Source organism: Aquarana catesbeiana, linkage group LG01 (assembly GCF_042186555.1).
Source record: "Aquarana catesbeiana isolate 2022-GZ linkage group LG01, ASM4218655v1, whole genome shotgun sequence".
Lineage (NCBI taxonomy): Eukaryota > Metazoa > Chordata > Amphibia > Anura > Ranidae > Aquarana > Aquarana catesbeiana.
Window position 1 is genome coordinate 117,708,975 of NC_133324.1, and position 12,313 is coordinate 117,721,287.

Consider the following 12,313-nt stretch of genomic DNA (forward strand, 5'->3'; position numbering starts at 1 on the left):
AAAAAAAAAAAGCTAAATAAAACAAAAAAGTTGTTTTTAGATTTGTAGTAAGGGAGGGTTCCAATACTGCAAAGTAATTTTTTTGTGTGGTAAAGACGCAGCAGCCCTGAAAATGGCAGCCTCCTGTTATGTAAGGTCCAGGGGAATGTCTAGTACTTCATCATGTTGATCAGCTTCCTTCTGCTTATTCAAAGTCCTTAAAAACACCCAGCTACAAATAAGGACAAAATGAGCACGCATTTGGGATGTATTCACTTAGATCCCAGAGAGGTCTCTTGTCTCAGCTTTCTGCGTAGCACATTGTCAGCTGGTAAGCAAGCTGCTGGTTAATGTTCAGATATATGAAAAGGTCCCCAGTGTAGGTGGAAGGGATGTTCTCTGTCAGTCTATGAACCATTGTTCAACTGCTTTTGTTTTTGCACACTCCAGAAACGTGAACACCAAACATCTGGCTCTTTTAAACTTGGAATGTAATTTTAAGGCATAGAATGGGGATCTCTAAGCTCACAGTAGACTCATTCTAGTACAGACACGGGCACTATGCTCAAAACTCTTTGCTTGAGGAATGGCATGTGTATAGGCAATTACGTTTTTTATTTTGGAAAATATCTTGAACCATTTCACTGTAATCCACAAAAGAACATTATTCTATGTAGGATGTATGTGTATGTGTTCCTACATAGAGTAATGTTCTTTTGTGGATTACAGTGAAACTGTTCAAGATAATTTCCAAAATAAAAAACGTAATTGCCAATCCTCAAGCAAAGGGTTTTGAGCATAGTGCCCGTGTCTGTACTAGAATGAGTCTACTGTGAGCTTAGAGATCCCCATTCTATGCCAGCACTTTCTGTACCATATACAATTGATGTCCATATCTTTTAGCTCAATATGATGTGGCAGCTCCATGCAATTATAATCTGTTCACATTTTCAGGAAGAAGAGGTGTCCCCACAGCTCTTCACGTTTCATGAAGCCGTGTCACAGATGGTGGAGATGGAAGAGCAGGTGGTAGAAGATCACAGAGCCGTGTTTCAGGTATGAAGGAAGTTTATATTATATATGCTTGGAATGTGATCATGCTGTTGACTTATTTTTATCCTATCCTTTGTTCGTTGTATTACCTCCGCTTTTAGCTAGCGGTTGATGCTCTGAAATGTTGCTGTTAATGACAGTATTCTCTATTATGTTGTAACCAAATGGATTTAAGTTTCCTATGAAGGATGTGTAAAGGGCACTATATTAGGTGTCATTCCACCCAAAGTGATATTTGGTAGTTTGTTTGATATTTTATTTTTATGGAGGGAAATCTTTACTGGTCTAATAGACTGAGTAGAGCAGCATAATAATTGATGTATTGATCATCTATATAGACTGACCATCATAGCACACTCTAGCTGACCAGCTAAATGCGATGCCTGTTCCGAGCTATGAACAGCAATCTATGATCAGCAGCATGAACAGTGTTGGCAGAATTGTCAGTGCTGTTTGCCCTGAAATGCAGGCAAGGGTGCACTAGTGACCATCTTTAAAATTGAACTTTGAACTTTGATGATGATTTATATAGTCTGAGAGAGTGTCCGTTCCATTTTGTGATTTATTTAGCCTTGTTAACAACTTGACTTCTGGAAGATTTACCCCCCTTCATTAACCAGGCCATTTTTTGCGACACTGCACTGCGTTATCTTTAGAGCCCTTTCACACTGGGGCGGTTTGCAGGCGCTATTGCGCTAATAATAGCGCCTGCAAACCGACCCGAAAGCTTTCACACTGGAGCGATGCGCTGGCAGGATGGTAAAAAAAGTCCTGCTAACAGCATCTTCGGAGCGGTGAAGGAGCGGAGTGTATACTGCTCCTTCACCGCTCCTGCCCATTGAAATCAATGGGACGGCGCGGCTTTACCGCCGGCAAAGCGCCTCAGCAGAGGCGCTTTGCGGTGGTTTTTAACCATTTCTCGGCCGCTAGCGGGGGGTAAAACCGCCCCGCTAGCGGCCGCATACCGACGGTAAAGCGCCGCTTACAATAGTGGCGCTTTACTGCCGATGCCCGCCCCAGTGTGAAAGGGCTCTAACTGACAATTGCGCGGTTATGCAACGCTGTACCCAAATAAAATGTATGTCCCTTTTTTCCCACAAATAGAGCTTTCTCTTGGTGGTGTTTGATCACCACAAAGTTTTTTATTTTTTGCACTATAAATAAAAAAAAAATACTGACCATTTTAGAAAAAAAAAATTTTTTTTTTACTTTCTGCTATAAAACATATCCCAAAAATATTTTTTTTAATAAAACATATGTCCTAAATTTAGGCCAATATGTATTCTGCCACATATTTTTGGTAAAAAAAAATAATCCCAATAAGCATATATTAATTGGTTTGCACAAAAGATATACCATCTACAAACTATGGCATATATACTGGAATTAATTTTTGTTTTTATACTGGTAATGGCGGCAATCAGCGACTTATAGTGGGACTGCGAAATTGCAGCAGACAATTGGACACCAACTGACAATTTGTGGGAAACGGTGACACTAACATAGTGATCAGTGCTAAAAATATGCACTGTCAATGTACGAATGACACTGGTGGGGAAGGGGTTAAACAACTAGGGCAATCTAAGGGTTAACTGGTTCCCTAGCCAGTGTTTTTGTGTACTGTTAGGTGCTTTTACTAGACATAGTGATGCTTTTTATTCACAAAATCCATCACAAAGCGCCCCCCCCCCCCCCCCCCCCCCCTCAGAACGAAGCTCTGCTTTGTGTGTGTGTTTGTTATGTATGTGTGTGTGTATATATATGTGTGTATATATATGTGTGTGTATATATATATATATATATATATATATATATATATATATATATATATATATAAAATGTGTATGTATATATACATACACACAGTGGGAACGGAAAGTATTCAGACCCCCTTAAATTTTTCACTCTTTGTTATATTGCAGCCATTTGCTAAATTCATTTAAGTTCATTTTTTTTCTTCATTAATGTACACACAGCACCCTATATTGACAGAAAAACACAGAATTGTTGACATTTTTGCAGATTTATTAAAAAAGAAAAACTGAAATATCACATGGTCCTAAGTATTCAGACCCTTTGCTGTGACACTCGTATATTTAACTCAGGTGCTGTCCATTTCTTCTGATCATCCTTGAGATGGTTCTACACCTTCATTTGAGTCCAGCTGTGTTTGATTATACTGATTGGACTTGATTAGGAAAGCCACACACCTGTCTATATAAGACCTTACAGCTCACAGTGCATGTCAGAGCAAATGAGAATCATGAGGTCAAAGGAACTGGCTGAAGAGTTTAGAGACAGAATTGTGGCAAGGCACAGATCTGGCCAAGGTTACAAAAAAATTTCTGCTGCACTTTAGGTTCCTAAGAGCACAGTGGCCTCCATAATACTTAATTGGAAGACGTTTGGGAGGACCAGAACCCTTCCTAGAGCTGGCTGTCCTACCAAACTGAGCTATCAGGGGAGAATAGCCTTGGTGAGAGAGGTAAAAAAGAACCCAAAGATCACTGTGGCTGAGCTCCAGAGATGCAGTCGGGAGATGGGAGAAAGTTGTAGAAAGCCAACCATCACTGCAGCCCTCCACCAGTCGGGGTTTTATGGCAAAGTGGCCCGACGGAAGCCTCTCCTCAGTGCAAGACACATGAAAGCCTGCATGGAGTTTGCTAAAAAAACACCCGAAGGACTCCAAGATGGTGAGAAATAAGATTCTTTGGTCTGATGGGACCAAGATAGAACTTTTTGGCCTTAATTCTAAGCGGTATGTGTGGAAAAAGCCAGGCGCTGCTCATCACCTGTCCAATACAGTCCCAACAGTGAAGCATGGTGGTGGCAGCATCATGCTGTGGGGGTGTTTTTCAGCTGCAGGGACAGGACGACTGGTTGCAATCGAGGCAAAGATGAATGCAGCCAAGTACAGGGATATCCTGGTCGAAAACTTTCTCCAGAGTGCTCAGGACCTCAGACTGGGCCGAAGGTTTACCTTCCAACAAGACAATGACCCTAAGCACACAGCTAAAATAACGATGGAGTGGCTTCACAACAACTCCGTGACTGTTCTTGAATGGCCCAGCCAGAGCCCTGACTTAAACCCAATTGAGCATCTCTGGAGAGACCTAAAAATGGCTGTCCACCAACGTTTATCATCCAACCTGACAGAACTGGAGAGGATCTGCAAGGAGGAATGGCAGAGGATTCCCAAATCCAGGTGTGAAAAACTTGTTACATCTTTCCCAAAAAGACTCATGGCCGTATTAGATCAAAAGGGTGCTTCTACTAAATACTGAGCAAAGGGTCTTAGGACCATGTGATATTTCAGTTTTTCTTATTTAATAAATCTGCAAAAATGTCAACAATTCTGTGTTTTATTCTGTCAATATGGGATGCTGTGTGTACATTTAATGAGGAAAAAAATGAACTCAAATGGCTGCAATATAACAAAAAGTGAAAAATACTGAATTCTGAATACTTTCCGTCCCTACTGTGTGTGTGTGTGTGTGTGTATGTATGTATGTATATATATATATATATATATATATATATATATATATATATATATATATATACTTATTATCGGGGCTTTTTTTTCTCAGAGAATAGGTGCAGGAACTCAACCAATGCCGCCACACTCACATACCTGCCAAATGGCATCAAATAGAAGTTCTTCTCTCTGCATACAACCCCCTCCCTCCACTGCCCTCATTTTCTCCCCCTCCTTAAAAGCTCCACCATCTGTCATAATTCTTACCTTTGTTGCGATATTAAGCTGAAACACCTATCCGGCTGCATACCCCCCAGCATACTATACTACAGTCACTTGCAAGGGAGATTATGCAGTAGGAGCATCAACAACTGGTCACCAGGGAAAAAATGGAGACCACAGAGGGTGCAGCCCACCACGCACATTCTCCTGCCCATGACTGCACTGAACCCTGGGCACCTGTTCTGTATCCCCCTTGTCCCTGTCCGGCACTTAGTGGGATCCGCGCAGGAGATCTGACCTGTGGGAGCTACTGGGAGATGAGCTATTACTTGTAAACCCAGTAGCTGGACTTCAGTGTTACCAAGTGATAATAGGGAGCAGAAGACCTGAGCCAAAGGTGGTGGAACTGAGTTCCCCTAGTTCCCGCTGAAAAAAAGCCCTGCTTATTATACTGGATTTATATATAAATGTATTCTTATACTGGATTTATATAGCGCCAACAGTTTACGCAGCGCTTTACAATATAAAAGGAGACAATACAGTTACAATACAATAAAATACAAGAGGATTAAGAGGGCCCTGCTCAGAAGAGCTTACAATCTAATAGGATGGGGTAGGTGGTACAAAAGGTTGTAACTATGGGGAATGAGCTGATGAAAGTGGTAGGAGATTAGTTGGAGACATGATAGGCTTTCCTGAAGAGATGAGTTTTCAGGGATCGCCTGAAGGTAGCAAGAGTAGGGGATAGCCGGACCAGTGGAGGTAGTGAGTTCCAGAGGATGGGAGAGGCTCTGGAGAAATCCTGGAGACGAGCATGAGAGGAGGAGACGAGAGAGCTTGAGAAGAGCGGAGAGGACGATTTGGGTGATATTTGGAGACAAGATTGGTGATGTAGCTTGGGGCAGAGTTTTGCTGAGGCTTTGTATGTTGTGGTTAGTATTTTGAATTTAATTCGCTGGGTGATTGGAAGCCAGTGTAGGGATTGGAGGAGAGGGTTGGCAGACGCTGAACGGTTGGTAAGGTGGAAAAGTCTGGCAGCAGCATTCATAATAGACTGAAGAAGGGGATAGCCTATGGAGAGGCAGGCCAATGAGAAGGGAGTTGCAATAGTCAAGGTGAGAGATAACAAGGGAGTGAATGAGGAGCTTGGTGGTTTCATTTGTTAAAAATGGGCGAATTTTAGAGACGTTACGGAGGTGAATTCTACATACTTTTGACAACGATTGGACTTGGGGCTGAAATGACAATTCAGAGTCTAGGATTACACCCAGTACCCTGGCGTGAGGGGAGAGACTGATAGTTGCATTATTGATTTTGATGGAAAAGTCATGGAGGGGGGCACATGCAGGGGGGAATATTAATAGCTCAGTTTTAGAGAGATTTAGTTTTAAGGAAGTGGTGCGACATCCATGCTGATATGTCAGTAAGTTAGTAATGCGAGAGGAGACTGAAGGAGTGAGGTGAGGAGTAGACAGATTTGGGTGTCATCGGCGTGTAAGTGGTATTGGAAGCCATGGGCGGTTATCAAGTGACCAAGGGAGGAAGTGTAGATAGAGAAGAGAAGGGGTCCAAGAACAGAGCCTTGGGGGGACTCCTGCAGAAAAGGGGCAATGGAGAGGAGGAGACAGAGTTGTAGGTGACACTGAAGGAGCGCTGTGATAGATAGACAGAGAACCAGGATAGAGCAGAATCTTGGAAGGCCAGGGGAATGTAGTTTGAGAAGGAGAGGGTGGTCAACAATATCAAAGGCCGCAGAGAGGTCAAGTAGTAGGGGTATAGAGTATTGGCTGTTGGTTTTAGCAGTTAGTGAGTTTTAGTAAGGCAGTTTCCGTGTATGTGATTCTGCGCAGGAGGGCCGCCCTGTAGCAGTATACAGTTGTGCTCATAAGTTTACACACCCTAGCTGAATTTATGATTTCTTGGCCATTTTTCAGAAAATATGAATAACACAAAAACTTTTCTTTCACTCGTGGTTAGTGTTTGGCTGAAGCCATTTATTATCATTCAACGGTGTTTACTCTTTTTAAATCATAATGGCAACAAATTACCCAAATGACCCTGATCAAAAGTTTACATACCCCAGTTCTTAATACCGTGTATTGCCCCCTTTAACATCAATGACAGCTTGAAGTCTTTTGTGGTATTTGTGGATGAGGTTCTTTATCGCCTCAGATGGTAAAACTGCCCATTCCTCTTGGCAAACCGCCTCCAGTTCCTGTAAATTCTTAGTCTGTCTTGCATGAACTGCACGTTTTGAGATCTCCCCAGAGTGGCTCAATGATATTGAGGTTAGGAGACTGAGATGGCCACTCCAGAACCTTCACTTTATTCTGCTGTAGCCAATGACAGGTCGACTTGGTCTTGTGTTTTGGATCATTGTCATGTTGGAATGTCCCATGGGCAGCTTCCTGGCTGATGAATGCAAATGTTCCTCCAGTATTTTTTGATAACATACTGCATTCTTCTTGCCATCAATTTTGACCAAATTTCCTGTGCCTTTGTAGCTCACACATCCCCAAAACATCAGTGCTCCACCTTCCGTGTTTCACAGTAGAAATGGGGTGTACCTTTCATCATCGGCCTTGTTCACTCCTCTCCAAATATAGCATTTATGGTTGTGGCAAAAAAGCTCAATTTCTTTTTCATACATCATGGGACACAGAGTTAGGCTAATATTCATTACCTGCTGAGTTATACTTCATCTCCAGGTAAATGGACACTGATAGACAAAGGTCTTTAGACAGGAAGTGATCCCCTATATACAGTAACCCCTCCCATACAGAAAGTACTTCAGTTTTTTACCAGTGTCTGCATGGTGGATAGCACGGTTGTTTGAGCTCTCTGAGCTCCAGGTCTCTAGTCCCACAAACGGTTCTTAAATTAATCAAGGGATTGACTGATGGGATCCATTTGGCACAGGCTTTATATGCTTAGATAAATGATACCTGTGACGAACGCGGGTGTCAGATCCCCGCCCTCCTCGCTAATTTGCAACGAAGGACCGGCCAACCTCACACCACGCTGTCACTTACGTAACAATGCCACTCTCAGCTGCGCCCAGCACAAAGATTTTCCAGCTTGCAGGACCACAATCTAGGTGCGAGCAACCTGAGAGTGATTGTCACTGGGCTAATTACACAATTAACCCTTTAACTGCCACCACCCCTGTTTAAAAGACTGAGCCGGGGGAGACTCGTAATTTTAGTAATACCAATTATAATTTTAGAATAAGCGTCTGCCACACACACTGCCACCACAGACAGGTCTGCTCAGAGTCTTACTCTACAACAGTAGCGCCCTTCAAGAGGCGGGTTCGTTTATAGCTTGCATTAAGAGCTTTAGAGACAAGGTTAACACTTTTCAACATAAGGGTTTATTATGAAAAGGTCAAAGTTGATGCAAATAAAATATTTACAGAAAAAAGATGTTTCAAAAGATAAAGACAATATACAGCCACAAAGCAATAAGGTAGAATTGGGAAGAAAGAATACTTGCAATTAATGTCCGAGGGTTGATCAGAGTTCGATCGATGAGCTAGGTACTCGGTTCTCGACTTGGCAGATGTTTCTTCTTGGATGGTAAAAGGAGAACTGCCCATTGTCTTGGCATCTCCTCTTTTCTGTCAAATCAAAGGGGGTGTTGACAGCGACCAGTAACCAATCATCTGGTCATCCTGTTTAGGGGTTGGTTGCTGGGAGGTGTCTACACTCATGACCACGTCCCAGGTAGATTTTGTAATACATATTCATATATCTGCATCTATAGTGTTTACAGACTCCAAATATCCATATTATTATTCAACTTGAGATTTCCTTCAAAACAAGTCTAAACATGCCATCTCTATAACGTATAGCCTGCTTTGGAGGAATAAGTGGTCCCAGGGGTTTCCCATATGACCTGACATAGGGCTGTCTGGACTTGAAACGTTCCATATTATCTGAGGAAACTAAATATGTCCAGATTATGGCTGTGCTATTACTAGGTCAGAAGTTATAAAACATGCTGAAATTTCATACTTATTCTACTGAGGTGTATTCAGAAAATGTACAACCGGGGCCTGTTAGGTCTCTGAATGGGGAGGGTGACAGTTTTACGACAGGCCTGAACACTGCCCTTACAACAAATGTTTTCTACTGACCTAACCTGGTTCTGTTTTCTCTGTTGAGATAACCTTTTCTGTTGAACTTAAAAAGCTTTGAATTCCTAAGACGAGGAAGGAGGGAGTTCAGAGTTTTCTGTAAGGTTACATGGTTAGCCAAACTGTCATGGCTACTTCCACACAAGATGGCAGCTAGCTACAGCTTTTCATGTCCCGTACTTGATATCGTTACACCTCCCCCCTTAGGTGGTTGCATGGGAGGGAACTACAATTTCCCTCCTGACGCAACCGACTCCTGCGGGCTCGGCTTGTCGTGACAGCCCATCAGCATTGCCATGGGCACTGCCTTTCTTATGCTGGATGGTGAAATCGTATTGCTGAAGAATTAGGCTCCACCGAAGTAGTTTGCCATTCTCCCCAGCAACACGATTTAGCCAGCTCAAGGGATTGGGATCCGTGATCACAGTGAAGTGCCGTCCATAAAGGTACGTTTGTAACTTCTGGAGAGCCCACACGATCGCAAGACACTCCTTTTCGATCGTGGCATATGCTACTTCCCTGGGAAGCAGCTTCCTGCTCAGGTAAAGGATGGGATGCTCCTCTCCGGCCTCGTCCACCTGGCTCAGGACGGCACCCAATCCAAAGGCAGAGGCATCCGTCTGCACAAGGAAACGGCGGGTGAAGTCTGAAGCCTGCAGCACAGGTGCGCTGGCCAGCGCCTCCTTCAAGGCCTGAAATGCCTGCTCACATGCTGGTGTCCAAGACACCACCTTGGGCAGTTTCTTTTTGGTTAGGTCAGTCAGAGGTTTGGCCAGGCCACTATAGTTACATACAAATTTCCTATAATAGCCAGCGGTCCCCAAGAAAGACATAACCTGCTTTTTGGTTTGAGGGGTAGGCCAGGCCAGGATGGCCTCAACCTTCCCTGTCTCGGGTTTCAGGGTACCTCCTCCTACCTGGTGTCCCAAGTACTGCACATCAGTCATGCCAATCTGACACTTACTGGGTTTTACAGTCAGATTGGCAGCTGTCAGTTGGTCCAGGACCTGTGACAGGTGCACCAGGTGTTCTTCCCAGGTAGGGCTGAACACGGCGATGTCATCCAGGTAGGCTACGGCAAAGGTTTCCAGCCCCTCCAGTAAGTCATTCATGACTCTCTGGAAGGTAGCTGGGGCATTCTTCATCCCAAACGGCATGACGGTAAACTCGAACAATCCGAATGGGGTGATGAAGGCCGACTTTTCCCGAGCCTCAGGGGCCAGAGGAATTTGCCAGTACCCCCTGCTCAGATCCATGATTGTTATATAACGGGCAGCCGCCAGCCTATCTAACAACTCATCAATCCGGGGCATGGGGTAGGCATCTGCAGTAGTGATGGCATTCAGCTTCCGGTAGTCCACACAGAACCTGGTCGTCTGGTCCTTTTTGGGGACCAAGACTACTGGGGACGCCCAGGCACTGTGGGACTTCTGAATCACCCCCAGCTGCAGCATTTCCTCCACCTCCCTTTTCATGTCGGCCAACACCTCCAGGGAGACGTGATGGGCCGACTGTTTAATGAGGGGATGTGCCCCGGTGTCCACCTGGTGGACAACGAGGTGTGTCCTCCCAGGTTTTCCCGTAAACCTGCTACCATGTACTGCCAGCACTCGCTTCAGTCCAGGTACCTGGGTGGGGGTAAGATTGGAGTTTATCAGGAGTTCTGAGTCTACCTCCCTGGTGTCTGCTAGCAGGTCTAGAAGTGGATCAGCCTCCTCAGGCTCTGGCCTGCTGCAGACCGGCATGACATAGGCCATGCGCTCATGATGGGCTTTGATCAAGTTAACATGAATGGCCTTCTGCCGTCTACGCCCTTCTCCCAACCTGACCAAATAGGTGACATCATTCAGACGCTGGTTGATGGTGTACAGGCCTTCCCATGCTGCTTGGAGTTTGTTCTGCCGCAGGGGAAGCAGAACATACACCTTCTGACCAATGTCATAGGTCCGCTCCCTAGCATTACGGTCATACCACTCTTTCTGCCTAGTCTGGGCCTGGGTCATGTTCTCCCGCACAATTTCCACCAGCGTCTCCATTTTATCTCTGAATTTTAGGACATAATCCACAACAGAGACCTTTGAGTCGGCAATCTTGCCCTCCAAGGTCTCACGGATTAGGTCCAGGGGTCCTCTTACCCTCCGTCCGTACAAAAGTTCAAATGGCGAAAGGCCTGTGGACTCCTGAGGCACCTCTCTGTAAGCAAACAGCAGATGAGGCAGATATCGTTCCCAGTCCTTACCCTGGGAGTGCACAAAGGTGCACAACATTTGTTTCAAGGTTCCATTGAAACGCTCGCACAAACCGTTCGTTTGTGGGTGATAAGGACTGGCCATGATATGCGTCATCTGTATTTTCCGACAGAGAGCTTGCATCAAGTCGGACACAAACTGAGGGCCTTGATCGCTAATGAGCTCAGCCGGGAATCCCACTCTTGTGAAGATTCCCAGCAGAGCATCAGCGAACTTTTCTGCCCGGACGCAGGAGAGAGCCACCGCCTCTGGATAACGCGTGGCATAGTCGACAACTGTAAGGATATAACATTTGCCTGAACTGCTAGGGATGGCCAAAGGCCCAATGATATCCACTGCCACCCTCTTAAAAGGTTCGTCAATCACAGGCAAAGGTTTTAGCGGAGCTCTGTGTACATCCCCTGCCTTGCCAACTCGCTGGCAGGTAACACAGGACCGACAGTAGTCAGCTATGTCAGCGAGCATCGTAGGCCAATAAAAGTTATGTATCAACCGCCCTCGGGTCTTAGTGATCCCCAAGTGCCCTGCGAGGGGAATCTCATGAGCCACTTTTAGCAGCTGTCCCCTAAATTGACTGGGTACAACCAGCTGCCTGCTACCTAGGTCAGCCTCATTCCCCTCTGCAGGCATATTTTCTCTGTACAGTTTACCTTTGTCCCAATAGACCTTTTGTTTGTCATTCTCTGCAGGGGGGCGATCAGCTAGACTCCTGAGCTGTGCTAGTGTTTGGTCTGTCTGCAGTGCTGTTTCAAAGGCGGAACAACAGGTCCCAGCCAGCAGTCCTGTGGCAAACATGGACGGCTGCTGAGGCTCAACAGAGGTGGAGTCCACTGGGTCAGAACAGGGAGAGGGCCCAGAGACCTCCTCCTGCTGTTCTGCGACCAGGGCCTGCACCTTGGCTGCCTTTGCAGCACTGCGAGTGACCACCAATACTGGCAATGCATTATCATCATCATTATCATCATTATCATCATCATCACATTTAACCTTTATCCGTTCAGCATCATTGGAACATACATCAGTTACCTTCACTAGCAAGGGGGCCTTCTCTCCTGTCTCTGAAGAAGGAGGACCTTGCACTTCCACTCCACCCTCCCCCTCCCTCGGTCCATCTACAGGTTGCCCAGATATTACCCCAACATCTGTAAACAGTACCTTGGTAGGTCCAGAGAGATCCGTGGGAGCATCCTGGGT

General features: G+C 45.2%; 1 protein-coding gene across 3 annotated transcripts in view; it reads left to right on the plus strand.

Annotated features, from left to right (window-relative positions):
* The window catches only part of KIF2A (kinesin family member 2A), a 157,915-nt gene that overhangs the window by 124,786 nt on the left and 20,816 nt on the right, over positions 1 to 12,313 (plus strand). For all 3 annotated transcript variants that reach the window (XM_073623266.1, XM_073623250.1, XM_073623257.1), the window contains one exon: positions 934 to 1,035. In XM_073623266.1, coding sequence (XP_073479367.1) covers positions 934 to 1,035 — 102 coding nt within the window. The remainder of the gene's footprint in view (positions 1 to 933; positions 1,036 to 12,313) is intronic.